Source organism: Anoplopoma fimbria, chromosome 9, assembly GCF_027596085.1.
Source record: "Anoplopoma fimbria isolate UVic2021 breed Golden Eagle Sablefish chromosome 9, Afim_UVic_2022, whole genome shotgun sequence".
NCBI lineage: Eukaryota > Metazoa > Chordata > Actinopteri > Perciformes > Anoplopomatidae > Anoplopoma > Anoplopoma fimbria.
In genome coordinates this window covers 23730635-23747255 of record NC_072457.1, presented here as the reverse complement: position 1 = coordinate 23747255, position 16621 = coordinate 23730635, and the positions used below count along the sequence as shown (strand labels likewise).

General features: G+C 43.0%; 1 protein-coding gene across 2 annotated transcripts in view; it reads left to right on the top strand.

The window, feature by feature from the left end:
• ube2o (ubiquitin-conjugating enzyme E2O) overlaps positions 1-15354 on the top strand; it is a 34659-nt gene extending 19305 nt beyond the window's left edge. Inside the window, exons 10-23 of one of the 2 annotated variants that reach the window (XM_054604052.1) lie at positions 810-969; positions 1636-1791; positions 2849-3003; positions 3402-3514; positions 3820-3948; positions 4571-4660; positions 4751-5069; positions 5813-6181; positions 6260-6436; positions 6567-6703; positions 7557-7760; positions 8010-8067; positions 8362-9187; positions 9560-15354. In XM_054604052.1, coding sequence (XP_054460027.1) covers positions 810-969; positions 1636-1791; positions 2849-3003; positions 3402-3514; positions 3820-3948; positions 4571-4660; positions 4751-5069; positions 5813-6181; positions 6260-6436; positions 6567-6703; positions 7557-7760; positions 8010-8067; positions 8362-9187; positions 9560-9587 — 2921 coding nt within the window. In that variant the 3' untranslated portion in view covers positions 9588-15354. Of the gene's footprint in view, positions 1-809; positions 970-1635; positions 1792-2848; positions 3004-3401; positions 3515-3819; positions 3949-4570; positions 4661-4750; positions 5070-5812; positions 6182-6259; positions 6437-6566; positions 6704-7556; positions 7761-8009; positions 8068-8361 lie in introns of both variants that reach the window. The other variant, XM_054604053.1, reaches the window with a different exon arrangement.
• Positions 15355-16621: the final 1267 nt, after the last annotated feature.

Sequence of the window (16621 nt, the reverse complement as noted above, 5' to 3'; positions counted from 1 at the left end):
GATATTAATTGGAAGATTTTTGCTCATCACGCATTGAAAAGGTTGTTGCTCTCAGATATAGAACAATATTGTTCTCCATTATTGAGTTCCAGATTCTTTAAACTTTTGACTGATCTGCCTCAAAAAGGCAGCAGTGGTTGGTTATTTAATATGATTTAATCTAGTAACACTCTCTGGTCCAACTACTAACCGTTAATCATTAGTCAAAAACAGGATCAGGTTCAGTATTCTGTCATTACTGTAAGCAGTCAGCATTTACGATTAGCAGAAAGACAGAAGTGAGAGCAGATGAATTTCTGGTTTTATATGAACGGTAAATGGGAACATGTAAATGTGAAACAATAAGCGTTAGAAATATACTTCCTCTCTCACAAACGCACTCGTAGCGCTTAATCCTTTTCAGAAAAGGGTGCATTATTTTTTGCTTCCATTCTCCCTAAAATAGCAGAGAACTAATTGTCTCCATGCAAAGCAGAGTCAGAATGATTTAAAGTTCCTTTGAGACTTCAGCCCGTCCTTTCCACAAATGGGGCTCGGCACAGAAGGAACACACTAAGTGGAAATCGTGCTGAAGTGCAGAACACTTCAGCTCTGAAACATACTGCATCTGTCTGCGTGAACCAGGAAAATAGAGGAAGACCATGTCTCTCTCTCTTTGTAAAGCCATAGCACAGTAAAAGCAGTTGTCATTGGTTTGCCGCAGGGACTGATAAAGAAATCTAATATGCCTTCGCTTCGCTTAATCTCCTGTTTTTAAATTGAAATTCCCTTCAACTGAAATCCTAATGTGTGCTTTTATCTCTCACCAGGGGAGCACAGGTCAGAGACGACAGACCCGTCTCATCCCAACAACAACAACAACGGCCCTGTGGCGCCAGTCCAGGACTCCCAGAACACCAACGACCCCTCGGCTGAACACGGGGAGCAGGACGCTGACGACGAGGCCGCGGAGGACACTGATGATACCAGGTCTGTTAACGTCTACACATTCACACGGACATGTTGTGCTTCTCTTCAGGTACCGAAGATACTTTTATTAGGTTTATTCTAGAAGATGCTACAATGTAAAAAAAACAACACATTTTTCCTTGTTGCCGTGAACAGACACAAAGGTGCACACTCACTCACTCACAGATGCGCACACACACACACACACACACACACACACACACACACACACACACACACACACACACGCATAATTGCATAATTATCTGGCAGAGATAATTACTGTAAACAATATAGTGCTGCTAAAAGATCTCTGCTTTAGAGAGTTATATGTGAAGACCAGCTGTTTTTTGCTGTGCTGTAAATGAAATGAACAATTAATCAGTTAATCCATTAGTTTATTGGAAAAAAAACTAATCCGCTGCAATATTGAAGAGCTTCAGTGTTGCTGTCTTTTTTTTTTTTTATTTATTTTTTTATTTTTTCAGCAAAGCCGCCTTAAACTCTTTAGTCTGGTGAATAGTTCCATCTGTTCTTGGGTTTTGGACTGTGAAGAACTTTGTTTTTACTATTTTCTGACTTCTTCTGACCAATCAATAAGAGAATATCTATCCTGTGTATGTCCGTGTGTACAGTTTGTATGATTTTAAAAGGGACGTTAACCTGTGACTTGTATCCTGGTTGCAGCTCTCTGACGTCCTCGGCCAGCTCCACAGCCTCCTCTCAGAGCGGCGGTCTGGGAGCCAACCGCAAGAAGAGCATCCCGCTCTCCATCCGTAACCTGAAGAGGAAGCACAAGAAGAAGAGGACCAAGTTCTCCCGCGAGTTCAAGCCTGGTGACCGGTGGGTCAACGGCACTGAGCAACACTCCAGCATTTTTGTCTTTTTCCTTCTCCGCTGTAGTTGCACCGCTTTTTTCTTTTCTTTGTTTCATTCATTCATTCTTCTTCTTCTTCATCCATTCATACTGTCTTCATTCATTACTGCCCGTGTGTCTGCCCAACTACTGGTGAACCTTTCTGTCGATTCAGTGACTCATCAGACCACTTTCTCAAAAGTGACCTGTGATTGATGCGGTTTCTTTTTTTATTTTAAGTCTTGGGAACAACTAAAGTGTTTTGACATTTGACAAATCCATAAGGCTGAACATTCAGTTCCCTTCTCAGCTGTATCAAGACTTTGGTGTGAAAACAAAACCAGTGACATCATCAGTTAACAGCTGCTGACCCTGAAGAGCTGACAGCAGAGTGTTTGTGTGCCGCTCCAGCCTCTCTGTTGTTTGTCAAAGGGCTCGTGTCTCGATCTGTCTGACGGTGACACTGGAGCTCCACAGCGGCCTCACACAGGAAGTCTTTCAGTGCCGACAAACGACAGTGTCGTTTCCTCACAGCCCTCGTCCTCAGTTTATAGAACATGTTTCACTTTCTCTCTCTCTCTTTTGCTTTTTCTACTTCACCAAACAAAACGCAACACTGCAGGTGGTCTGTTCTTTCCCATTTAGTTTCACATTAATATTCATGTCAACCAAAGCAGAACCTTTTCAGTGTCAGTTAAACGACCTCTAGTGGGGGGGGGATAAAGGTGACAGATTAGTTACCGTAGCATGATTCTGTGTTTTGTATTTATTTATAAGGTGTTTGGGGCAGTTTTTACTAATCAGTGGGGCTCATCTGTTTAAGGAAGTGGATGGTATTGAGACAGGACAAAATGATGAGAGGAAGAACTATAGAAAAATAAATAATGAGAGAGGAAATTGTAACACAATAAGTTACATTTAGAAACTCGCAAAAAGCAACTCCATTATCATTTGAGAAAACTTTATTACTTAAAAGTAGGTAACCACAAGAGAGAAATTGTCCTTTCTAAAAGTGTTAACATTTACCTTTGTGTTTTTGTACAGGGTCGCAGTGGAGGTTGTGTCGACAAACACCACGGCTGACGTGATGTGGAAGGACGGGCGGACGGAGAAGGGGATCCGATCAAACGACCTCATCCCCATCCAGCACCTCGACAGCCATGAGTTTTGTCCCGGGGACTTCGTAGTGGACAAACGACGTGAGGAAAACTAGTTTGATTAAAAAAAATGTTTTAATGACAAATTTTATTGTTTTATTTTACGATGTTCCTTTTCGCTTCTTCCAACCTCTTAACACGCAGCTTGTGTCCCTGTGGACGGTGATGAGATTATTCTTATATAGGCCACTCTGCCACTAGTACCTACAGTAACTAGGTCATTTCCTGAAACTATGCCAAGTTTCTGTGTCTGTAATATGGACTGAAAAAACAGGGACGTACCTTCAAGGCTGTAATGTTACAGCAAACGGCAAAGTTTCCCTCTCGAATACATTTTTTGTTATAAATCATTGAATTTGGAGGTTTGAAGTGTTTTATGTTTTGTGTTCTTTGTTTTGCTCTCTAATCTGTGTCTGCTTGTTGTTTGTGTGCTCTCTCAGCTCAAGCCCTCCAGGACCCGGGAGTGTACGGTGTGATCCAGTCTGGTGACCACAGGGGCAGAACTTGTGTCGTCAAGTGGATCAAACTGAACTCCAGCAGCGACGACGTGGAGGTCGGTCTGGAACAAAGGACGGAACAGTCTGTGTTTTACAGAATGTGACAAAGAGAGATATTTGTGTGAAAATTGAAAAAGAGATTGGTAGTATAACAGAGGAAGGAGAGGGTCTTAATGCAGGTATGGAGTTAGGCCCTCTCCTCCCTAAGAAAGATGCATTTGTTTTTTTACAATCAACACTCCTTCATACACTGTTAGCAGATGTTCTCATGTTGTGATGCCACGCTGATGTACGCGACTCTTCATCTTTATAGCAGAAATGAAATAGTCCCGGTAATTATAATTATTTGGCTTTATTCCAGGTTTTCGGTATGGAGGAGGATGTCAGCGTGTACGACATCGCAGATCACCCAGACTTCCATTTCCGCACCACCGACATCGTCATCAGAATATGGAACTCAGAGAACGGACACAACGACTGCGAAAACGAGGTGAGAACGATCATATGCATCACACTATATCTACTCTGCTTTAATGAACATATATGTGGTGGCCAAAACAATAAAATCCCCTCTCAGTATAACGCAATAAACTTCACAACCCCAAAACAACAGTTTAAACAAATACTGAACATTCATGAAGGGAGCATTTACTGCATTTATCTGTATCGGACTGCACTAGTTTAGCTAATAAACACCCAACTGAGCTTGTTACGATTGCTCTGCAGGTGTACAGCTTACCAGGAAACATACTGGGAAAATTAAAGCTACCCAAAATAAAACCTTTTTTCTGTTTAGGACACTCGGTGAGCTTTTCTCAACACAAACTATTAAATATTCCAACTGGTAAAACACATATATGCCTCCAAAAGTACAGAATGTTCTCATTTTAATGACCTCCTGGTAAATTGAGTCATAAACACTGCTGCCTGTCGGTTCTGCTAGTGAGGCTTTTGTTCTTTTAGTTCAGTTATAATTCTTTTACAAAACAATAAGTTTGCAATCTGTGTAACACACATTATCCCCTTATACCCCATTAGTCTTGTTTTCATACTGTGTAACGTGTTGCTGGCTGTTGATGATGGGTTGCATCTCTTCATCCACCTTCCCTCAGACGTCGGTCGGCCAGGTGTCCAGGGTGGATGTGAGCAGCAAAGTGGAGGTGGTGTGGGCGGATAACTCCATGACCATCGTCCTGCCTCAGGTAAACGTGTTTCCTGAACGACACTGAATGACATGCATGACATTAAAAAGGGAGGCGCTGATAGTCTCCTTTTTATAATCACTCACACAGCACCTCTACAACGTGGAGTCTGAGATCGAGGAGACCGACTACGACTCGGTGGAGGAGACGAGCAGCGTCCTGTCCACCGAGGAGTGGGAGGACGAGAGCGACAGCTGGGAGACGGACAACGGCCTCACCACTGAGGACGACGGCCACGTCAACAACGCCGATGTCGCCGAGGGGGCGACCCCGACCCCCACGGGCTCCACCCCGTTTATCATCCCCCCTCAAGAGGGCAGCAAAGCGGGGGTCACCAGCCCCACGAAAGGAGCCGCTGGGGAGGAGGGAGAAGCCGCTGTGGCTGCTGCCAGCCTGGCTTCTGGAGGAGGTGGGGAGCTTTTATTACAACATATATATTTTTATTTGTTTCAAAGGAGTAGTGTTTACTCTCCTCTACAGGACAAAAAGATCTTAAATCCCCTTTTTGTCTTCAGGAACTAGGAACCAAATCAAGATAAAGATAATAAAGTTAAAACAATTAAAAGTCAGGCTTTGATCTTGGCTTCCTGATTTATTTAAAAAAAAGAATAAAGACAGAGAGAAGAAAGGAGACAGAGATGTCAAAAGCGTCAGAGTGGTAGAAGAGAGCGAGGCTGCGGTGCTGTGAATGAGCGATTGTTTCACGGTGGTTACGTTCTAATGCACAAATATATAACCATCAAACACCCTACAGATGATTTACTGTGGAGACAAACGCTTTTAGTTTCATGTTCCTCGTCTCCATTTCATTCATTACATCTATCATTCATTAGTTAATACTATGCAGCAGTAAATGTTGGAATGAGACAACAATTTTTTTTTCCCAAAAAATGTATTGGATGAAATGGGGGCAGGCACGCTGATCTGCCCTCCTCAGTCTCCAGATCTTTAGACTTTTTTCAAAACACAAAAAGTTGATTAATAAGGTTCCTGCAGTCGAAAAAAGGGGCTAAAACAATATCTTTGATTACTGAAACAGAATGCGAATTCAAACTTTTATATCACAGAAAACGTTCTCCCTGTTTCCAGTTTGACATGTCTCTAATTTGTTTGCAAGAATTTCTTATACTCTTATAAATTCTGCCTGCTTAGGAACGACTCCAGGAGCAGTGAATGGAGCGGAGAAGCCCAGTAAAGAAGGTGCCTCTCGGGGCTTCAGGGAGTTGAAGGAGGCCCTGAAGATCCTGGAGAGCCTGAAGAACATGACCGTGGAGCAGCTCTGGACCGGCGGTTCTCCAACCTCCCCGACCTCCTGCGAACCCGCCTCCGCGACAAACGTAGCGAGTTCGCTGACGCCCGTGGCCCCGGAGAAACCGACGAAGGAGAAACGCTTCCTGGACGACATCAAGAAGCTGCAGGAGAACCTGAGGAAGACGCTGGACAACGTGGCCATCGTGGAGGAGGAGAAGATGGAGGCTGTGGTGGAGGCAGGGGGGAGTGGAGGAGCAGGGTCAGAGGTAGGTGTTAAATGATTTGGGGTTCAAACAGAAGTGCCCATAAATAAGTATCTTACTAGCTGCTCTGTTACTGTTCAGGTAGAGAGAGCCGGAGAGGAAAAGCCCCAGCAGGACCCACAGACACCAGTTGGTGGACAAGAGTGGCCCAGTGAGTTCCTCAGCGAGACGCCAGTGCTGTGCCAACAGAGTGGAGGCAAACCGGGCGTCACCTTCACCAGTGCCAAGGGAGAGGTGTTCTCTGTGCTGGAGTGGTCTCCAGGTGAGACGCGTAGAGAGAGTTTACCTGAAACAACAGACCCCCTTCCTTTAGATTGATGACTCCCCTTCTCTCACAGGCTAAGCTGTCTTCGTTAATGTCTATTTCTTTCTGTATTGCTATTTCTTTTTAGACACGCACTCATTTAAGAAAATGGAGTTCCAGCCAGCGGAGGCAAAGAAGTTCTTCAGCACAGTGAGGAAGGAAATGGCTCTTCTTGCAACGTCACTGCCGGATGGCATCATGGTCAAAACATTTGAAGATCGCATGGTGGGTTTCCTGTCGTTAATGACGCGGTTAAAAAGATAGATCTGTTTAATTTATGTTTAAAAAGTATCAATATTATCACCATCTTGAAATATATCATAGCCCTGATTCATTTTCAACGATAAGTATTCTTATTATTAAAAACAAAGGCAGGTTTTATCCATATTTGTAGAAAATCTGCTGTCTCACTTATCATTTGTGTGGTCATAGTTCACTGCACGATTACTGTTGCAAAGGGCTGATATTAATGTCTCAAAAATCATCAAGATTTCAAGCTTGTGAGAAAATAATTTCAAAGCCTGTGCTTCTTTGTCACCCTTTTTAGACCTGAAAACAAACTTTACATTAAAAATGTAACATGTATATATATATATATATATATATATATATATATATATAAAAGCAGACAGCAAAAGTTTCAAATGCACAGAGATTCACAAACACTCACATTTACAAATCTAACACTCGTTACTTTAATTTGTGTGTGCACAAAGTTGAATTTCTCATGCAGAGATCTTCACTAATCAGGTGATATACAAGCACAGACTTTGAAATAAATCCTTAGCATCATTCCACAAGCTCAAATTCTTACTGACCTTTTGTAATAGCCCATATGTGAGTAAAATTTGCTTTTTTTTTCTTGGTCTTTTAAACAACAACAACAACAACAGGGAGGAGAAAGTCTCCATGTTAAGAAAGCTGCACGGCTTTATGGGAAACATGTTGATACATAAAAACAAATGACAACCTTAAGTCCTTAATGTCATTATTTCATTTGAGCTATGACCTCCGACAGTAACCTCCGATGTCAAACAGTCTAGATCGTCATAAAGGTCTTTGCTTTTCTTGGACACAGGACCTGTTCTCAGCTCTGATCAAAGGGCCGACCCGGACGCCCTACGAGGACGGTCTCTTCCTGTTTGACATCCAGCTGCCCAACATCTACCCGTCTGTGCCGCCTCTGTTTCGCTACCTGTCGCAGTGCAGCGGCCGCCTCAATCCCAACCTCTACGACAACGGCAAGGTCTGCGTCAGCCTGCTGGGCACCTGGATCGGCAAGGTGAGCGCTGCTCTACAGGTTTTACAGTTTACGTAAGAGAGACAACGACAGCGTGCAGACTACTGTGATTGTTAAACAGAAAGTCTTTGGGCTTTAGACTGCTGGTTAGACAAAACAAGATATTTGGAGACTATTTCGAAGACTCTTTCGAACGTTGTAAAGGCTTAAAAAAAAAAAGAACCCATTTAAAATCAAGTATGAATCAATAATGTAAATGTCTCATGCTTTTTGTGGTGATGTCATCCACAGGGCAACGAGAGATGGACCAGCAAGTCCAGTCTGCTGCAAGTCCTCATCTCCATACAAGGTTAGGACACACACACACACACACACACACACACACACACACACACACACACACACACACACACACACACACACACACACACACACACTCTCTTCCATCCCCCCTTCTCTTCTCTGCAGCACAAAAATGTTTTGTTCATTTGCTCAGAAGCCTGTGCAGCGTCTTCACCCTCACTAACTGTATCTGTAACACACAGACATTACACCACCTCCATAAGTCTTATGTGGCCGGACAAACTAATATAAAGTTACAATGAACTTAATTTTCCTTTTGCACACGTGTATCCTTCTGCAGGCCTTATCCTGGTCAATGAGCCGTACTATAACGAGGCTGGCTTCGACAGCGACCGCGGCCTCCAGGAGGGGTATGAGAACAGCCGCTGCTATAACGAGATGGCCCTGATCAAGATGGTCCAGTCCATGACGCTGCTGCTACAACACCCCGTGGAGGTCTTCAAGCAGGAGATCCAGGAGCACTTTGCTTCCAACGGCTGGCGGCTCGTCCACCGCCTGGACGCGTGGCTGGAGCTGAACGAAGGCGCCGAGAGGGGCCAGGCGGCGCACGCGTCCTCCAGGGCTCACCACCCCAGGGACCGACCCTCGGCCGTGGAGACTCTGGACGAGCAGGGGCCCGTGGCGGTGGCTCACAGCAGCCCCAGTAAGCCTGGAGAGGAGGGGGTCACAGGATCAGGCGTTCCCAGTATTATGGAGGAGGAGCTGGAGGACTCAGGGCTGAGTCCCTCCACCACAGCGGCCCCTCAGCAGGAGATGAGCCAGAACTCGGACTGCGACAGCACCCATGGGAGCGCCTCTCTGGCTGGAGAAAACAGGGGGGGCCCTGCAGTCGCCGGCTCTGTAGTCCGCGGCGGGGCGGCGGAATCGGGTTCTTCAGTCGTGGTTAGCGGAGGAGGGGCGGGCCCCACGGGGAGCCAGCCGGTGGTGCGACCAAAGAAACGGAGAAAGAGCTACCGGAGCTTCCTCCCGGAGGGCAGCGGATACCCGGACATCGGCTTCCCTCTCTTCCCGCTCTCCAAGGGGTTCGTGAAGAGCGTTCGAGGGGTGCTGCTGCAGTACCGAGCCGCGCTGGCCGCCGCTGCCATCCCTGATTACATAGAGGACAAGTAAGTGCCTCCTCGCCGTTTCCCCCGACACACCTCTGCACTGTTTCCTGCTCTTTCGCTCCTCCTCTTCTACCTTTTTCATCCGCCTCAAGCTGTAGAGGAGGATTCATTACTTGTAGCCTGGGAGGGGGGGGGCTGTAGTCTTCTGAACCTCTATCCAGAGCTGCACTGGTCCCCCAGCACTGCCCACATTTTTGTCCTCCATTTCTAAGTCTGTACTGCTCCTGCTGACCCAAAACTCCGTCGTCATTTTTATTTATTTTTTCCTTACCCATAATCCCTCTGGACTGCAGGAGAACAGCACCTTCGATCAGGCGAGTGAGCAGCCTCAGGGTTTGAATGCAACTTGATAATGTCTTTGTTCTCCTTCAGTGTCTCTTCAGATGAGTGCGATGGATAAAGTGTGAGAGTGTGGACCTCACATGCGCTCACCCTTTTGCACAAACGTACGGGAGCTACGCGGCCACACAGGAACCCTCATCTGTTCATGGACGCAGGAAAACAACACCGAGGATTTTACTGGAGGCCGTCACAGACTCTCTCTTGGCCTCAGCAGGACTTTGACTTTAGTGGAGGTGGTGTGGATGCAAAAAAAGAACTGAATGAGATAATAAAATCAGTGCCATGAACCCTCATCCGCCCCCCTCATCCACCGAGCCTCCAGCAGCACCCACCATACTGGCGGGGATTTTTCTGGATGAACCACTCAAGCCGACTCAATCAGCCTGAGAAATGTGAAGCGGACTCGTGATCGTCGCTGCATTTCGGACGAGGTCAAAGGTGGCTGGAAAAACTGCTTCCTGTAGCACTACTGATAAACACACCGACCAGGAGGATTCTTTAAGAATGGAAACCACTGGTTGTAACGCTTTCTGCCAAAATTCTCTCTGTCACACACACACACACACACAAAATATTCAAGTAGAACGTACTGAATGTCAGTTAAACTGCCAAACACCACAGCTTCACCACTTCCTTCCACTCTACTGTACTTGCTGGTATTTTTCCTTCGCCCAGTCACTCGCACAGAACCACGCAGCCAACACCGAGTGAAAACGTTTACATACGAGTCTCCCCCGGAGGTCGGACCGCTGTAGCCGTTTGGGTTGTGTAGAGAAGCCAGCCAGGCACGGGACGACAGGAAGGTGGCGCTATGCTCCAATGTCCAGGTGAGCGCGCTCCAGTCAAAGCTTAACACAGCTGCCGCCTCCACATACAAAACGTTCGATTCACTTTCTGTAGAATTTAGCAAAAGCTGTTCGCTCAGCGAAATGGAGCTTGTGCTTTTTGGTGTTTTCTTGCATTTTAAGTTTGTTTTACTAAGAGAGGCTGAAGTGACGGTTTCAGAGCGAAGCTTTACCCACAATGCTCCACTTTTTCCTGTGCCGGAGATGAACCCCACATCACATGCGAATGACTAAACTTAGAGAATAAATAGGAAAAACACATAGAGCATCCATTCCCTCATATCATGTCAACATGTTGCCTTACTTGAATATTTCTTAATAATCTCAGATCATGGTGATTGTGTAGTTCTTTAAACAAACAGGCCTAGACACACACTGACAACCACTAAAACCCTGATCCAGTGTTTTCCTCCTCAATAGTGCAGATCTCTGATCAGTTTTCTTTTTTTTTTTTCTTTCAGTTCTTGAACATGAGCCTTCACACTGCGGGCTTCAGCCGTATTCATTTCTTTTTTTCCCTCTCCAAATTGCACGTGCAGAGTTAATTAACATCAGAATACAAACTACAGTAAGTGTGATACTGATGGTTTGTTGATATTATATATATATTTTTTTGCTTTAATGTATTTATTTTCTGTTTATCCCGTGCTGCACTTGACCTGAGCGTCTAATCCCACGAAGGCGACTGCCGTCCCCGCAGCCCAATCACACATGTTAAGGCATGCAGACAAAACTTAAACTTAAACTGATAATTTGTCTGCGATCTACTTTTCCCTCTTCAATCTGGATGAAAGAAATCAAGATTTTAATCCCCAAGTAAAACTCTTTGCTTTGCCACAGATTGAGCTGCACTTAAGTGAAAGAAAGTGAAACTCCCCTTTGGGTCCAATCGTGCTTCCTGGGGAACACAGAGCAGTCTTTGTTTACATCTTTTTGAAATAACTTCATCTCATCTTTAACACCATGCTCTTTTTTTTTTCTTTTTCTTTTTTTCCTCAAGATATTACTATTCTCATATTATTGTGATTATGATTATAATACAGGTCAGACAAACCCCTTGTGCTTGCTATAACCTGTGAATTAAACAAAGAGTGTGCTGGCTGTCTGGTATTTTACTTGAACAAAGAACCTTGATGGTAAGAAGTGTTTCTGAATGATTGAGCACATTGTGAAACTACGAGTGAGCCGAGGGTTGCTGTGTTTTAAAGAGACTTAACAAAATAAAAAAGGTCATGAATGAGGGTATTTTGTTTTTGCTTTGTCTTCCATTCCTCTCAACCCCACCCCGCGACTCTTGCTGCTGTTTGTAAAAAAAATAAAAATGTCCCCTTAATGATTCCTTGGAGCAAAGTTTCTTCAATGGTCTGAAAACAAAACGATTTTTGGAACTTGGTTATCGAGTTGTGACATCACTGCTCCATCGGTTCAAACCGTTTTGTCGTCGGTCGCAGAAACGGAAAAATGTGAAGCTGTCTCTGTAGATCTCGAGGCAAGAATCTGGCAGGATATCAAGCACATGATGTACAATTTTCTGTGTATGTGTGTATATTATTCAAATTTAAAAAACCATTGTTCCTATTATGACTGCGAGAAGTTTGTTTTCCAGCCAAAGCATGTAACATGTTGCTTTAAGCCTTTTGAACGGGCTACACACAAGACTTGACTGTACGATGTCTACATTTCCACAGTGGCCTGTTATTGATATACTAAAAAAAAAAAAAAGGAAAAAAAGAACTAATAAAGTTATGATTTGTAGCCTGATTCCCTCTGTACAGCCGTCATGACTATATTGAAATATATAAATACAAGCGGTATATATTTAACACACCCCTGAGTTCTGACGAGTCACGTGGATGCTTGGGGCATATGTGTACAAAATGCTGAGTATTGTATTTATGATTTCATTTTTTTAATGGTTTACTTTTGTTGCATTAAGAACAACTGTATAGTGATGTATTAAACTTTGCAAGCAGTACTATAGTGACATTGTGGCTTATATTTATTTGGATCGCTGTTGTGAGCCTTTTATTAATATTAACAAATCTAAAAACACCAAAACCAACAATGATTGGGTCCTGTTAACAAGTAGTTCCTCTACAAACACACACATTTCATTTTAAGTCAATACCATGTTTGGATCTGCTGGTACAAATACTAATAAGGGCACCAAATGTGTATTAATCCACGGCTGAAAATAGTCCCCAACAAATACACTATTTCCTCCTGTTTGAGTAACATTTCCCCAAAACAACAGTGCCCAGCTGTTTTAGGAAGCTACTGAGCTTTTTTTTGGTAATGAAGCTCTGTATATTTGTAACCTGTTGATGAAGATCTATATCTTCATCAGGAACTGATGTGCTGGAGGCTTTGTGTCAAACACAAAGTGGGACGTTCAGAGAGTATGGAGGGACAAACTAACACATTGTTGGTTTTGGGTTTTTTTAAGGATTTGTTTGCAAAGATGGAAAAAAACTGAATAATGCCACCTTAAGGGTGTGATGGCTGTTGTCATTGTTCTCATTTTTCTTTAAAGACGGCGCCTAATAGAACTCTATATTAAGGTCATTCAAACTGTTAAATATAAAATATAATGTGTTGTGTCAGGATGCTTTGGACAGCGCCAACTAAACGCTGAACTTCAAGCGCAGTTTTGAACCAACAACCACTCCATCCATGATTATGCTTCATTCTTTTTTTTATTTTTTATTATGAGTTTATGCCGAAAGGTTATCTTCTGGTACAGAATATACATTCACTGGAAAATATGTATTCTGAAATTCAAAAAAGTTTAACTGTTATTAGTGCCTTATTTTAGTCATTCATTGTCTTACCTGTTCTCCTGCACCTGATAAACATAAAGCATGTAACTACCAGTCTGCACCTTTTTAACTCCAATGTTTAAGTGAGGACAATTATAAACTGTCTGAAGTTTGGTGAGTTAAATTGTGGCTTCTTGACCAAAAAACAACTGTTCTGCCATATGCCAAAAAATATACTCCACATTCGAGTCCCTAAATCAGATGCAACCAATGTTTCACAAACCAAATCTCAGACATGTTTGTCATTATTTATTTTTATTTTTACCCAATCAAAAACACCCAGCAGAATGTTTGATTCAATCATAGAAAAGTTACAGACATTTGTCTAATGGAAAAATAGATCTCTCTCTGTGAATAAAGAATTAATCATTCAATGTGTGCAAGAAAAAAATTAAAATGACTAATTTCCCTTCACCATAAATATTTAAACACACAAGACGACGGCTGAGAAGCAGCAGGTAAAGACGTAAACAGCAAATCAACAGTCACACAAAGTCAGTTTCTTTCTGCTGTCGTGCTGACAGAATGAAACATCAGGTCCTTCGTCATCTGATGCTTAAACTCATTTAGATTTTCAATCACACTTGGACTCTCCATTTTCTTCTACTTAGTGAAAAGCTGAATATTTCCAGATCTCCCTAGTAGTAATTGATGAAGAAACGGCACCATGGCAAACATTAACAGTTTCTAAAGTCAAAACAACACTGTGCCACAATTACACTTATTTTACTGACATATGGACAGATGTCAAATGTGTCCCTTCCTCTCAGTTTTTTTTAAATGGTGATGAGAAAAACCAAAGTGAGAAATCAGTGAATGCACCACCGCGTTCAAACCACCAGGAGGCAGCACAATCAAGGCACATCAAACAGTTAAAGGACCGCTGCATCGCTCACATAAACCCCGCCTTGCATAGAAAATAAAATGTGTAAAGAGGTCTGGGTCAGTAGCACTCTGTGGTGTCAAAATATTATTCTTATTCATATATTATATCTGTGGTTCCCAACAAAAAATAATCTGAGGGGTCATAAATAAACAAAAAAATATATATTTATCACAAAATTATGTTTCTAGCTTTTACTTTATTCAGTCCATGTCTTTTGTATCATTAATTGCCGGATAATTTTATATCTTAAGGCCTCTAAATCTGTCTCAGCAGGAACAAATTGGTCCGGTCGACATACTGGCTTCATGTTAAGAGGTCACAAGACATGAAGGTTGGGAAACACAGTGTAAATTGTACATTTAACAGTCAATAACCAGACCTCAGGTTTTAGTGCGACCGACTACATCTGTCCCCTGAAACAAGCACGTCTTCAAGTACTGTTCCCCCTGTGCTTAAAGCTGGTCAGCTGGATTCCTGCTGCAAAGTCCTTCATGAGTAAACAGAATCAAGAACAGCTAAAGGACAGAAAATCAACCTCGATGTCTCATGAAGGCTTCAAACAGCGTTGGCAACATTTTTACATTGTGCAAAAAACACGAATAGAAGAATATCTCTCTGGAATAAATTCATTTTGGTCTTTCTCAAGTCAATTCTTTACAGTGTCGAACGTAGACGTGGCGTGCTGATGAAAACAACAAACATTCAATTATTAGTCATGTTTAAAATGACAAGTCAGTATAACGGTTTGATTATGTTGGTGCCACTGTTATACGGTTACTGTGTGTGTGTGTGTGTGTGTGTGTGTGTGTGTGTGTGTGGGTGTTGGCTCTCTTTCTCTCGGCGTCAGGACAGTTTGCTAATGCTCCCAAATGATTTCTTGCGGCAAACAGGAAGAATTAGGGCGCCCTGTCAGGAACACAACGCCGCCTACCTCATGCAGCATTTAACAAGTCGATATCTCCCCCTCCTCCTCCTCCTCCTCCTCCTCCTTCTCCTCCTCATCCTCCCTACTCTAAACCAAAGTGCTGTTTAAACCAGCTTGAATCCCCCAAAGCCCTTTTTTAACTCTGAGTTCATTTCACTTCCACTCAGACAAAGAAGTACTGATTTCTTTGAAAAAATAAATGAAACGTACATCTGAGGAGATTTGGATCACGATTTAAAAAAATCTGACTTTACTGTAGTGAAGGACGAAGCCTCAGTCATCACTTCCTCTTTACGACTTAAAGCTCAATGGTAAGGACACCTAGGTGATGATGATTAGTAGATCTCCCATAGGGGCTGTGTTGTGTGTGTGTGTGTGTGTGTGTGTGTGTGTGTGTGTGTGTGTGTGTGTGTGTGTGTGTGTGTGTGTGTGTGTGTCTGTCTGTCTGTCTGTCTGTCTGAATAGCAGCTGGGGCCAGAGACACTAAAGCCTGGGACTGCCGTGCTTAAAGCATCAGATGAATGGATGAAAACGTGAGGAAGAAGAAGAAGAAGAAGAGTGGTGTTTAGGGATGAAGGATGCAGTGTTGGAGAGAACTGAGGCACTAAAACACATCACTCACCCGTCCAGAACCGGAGTGCTGCAGGAGACACTGAACACTTTTACTCCGTTATCATCAGTCTGTGGTGTTCAGATGGTTCCAGGAGGTATTTCTGTAATTTACTTTTTCAGTTTTCTCAACTCCCTGCCAGTAAACTCAAAGGTGATTTATTCACATGAACGGTTCAAATCACCCCAAATATGCTGCTTTGTGGTCAGTTCAGCCATATTACAAGTAAATAAACCCCAGTGTTTCCTCTTTGACCTCTAGTGGGATCTAGACATGCAGATAGTTTTGGTTGTATTTGATGTCATTAATGTCTATGAGATTTCTGCATTAATAGCAACAAGGTGGTCAATGGTATTTTGTTTGTGATGCAAATGATAATAATAATAATACATGTTTAAAAAAAACACACACAAACACACACATACACACACACACACACACACACACACACACCACACACAGACATACACACTGTCTCCAACGTGCTGCAGAGGAGCCATGAAGGCATAAATCCCACCCTGCCATAATTCATGTTGATACATCAGCTTCAGCACAGAGAGGAAATCCTCTCCATGCAGCGATAAACTAGATGAAATACTGGAGGCTGAAGATGTGGGTGGACTTACTTCCAAACACTTCATCATGAGATGATGAAACGTGTGTCTGACTGTGTTTGATCTCTGAAGTGAAGCAGACATGTCTGCAGAAAGTTCAACCGCGGCTACGCAGTCCAAAAGTGTTCAATATTCAATAAATACACTGAAACTATTCAATACATTTTAAACCTCAGTGCATTATTGTGAAATTCGATCCTGTTTATTCTCACAATAAGAGTTTATTGCAGGCCATTTTCGCTTTATTCCTGCAGGTTTTTTATTTTTTATTAATAATGTTTTTCAAAAGCCTGTTTAAAAGTACAGAGCCCCTGCAATCCTGAAAGATGGCATCTTATTTTGTGGACACCATAAAATAATATCTTTTTCAGGAGGGTTCCTTGTTAAGTCTTT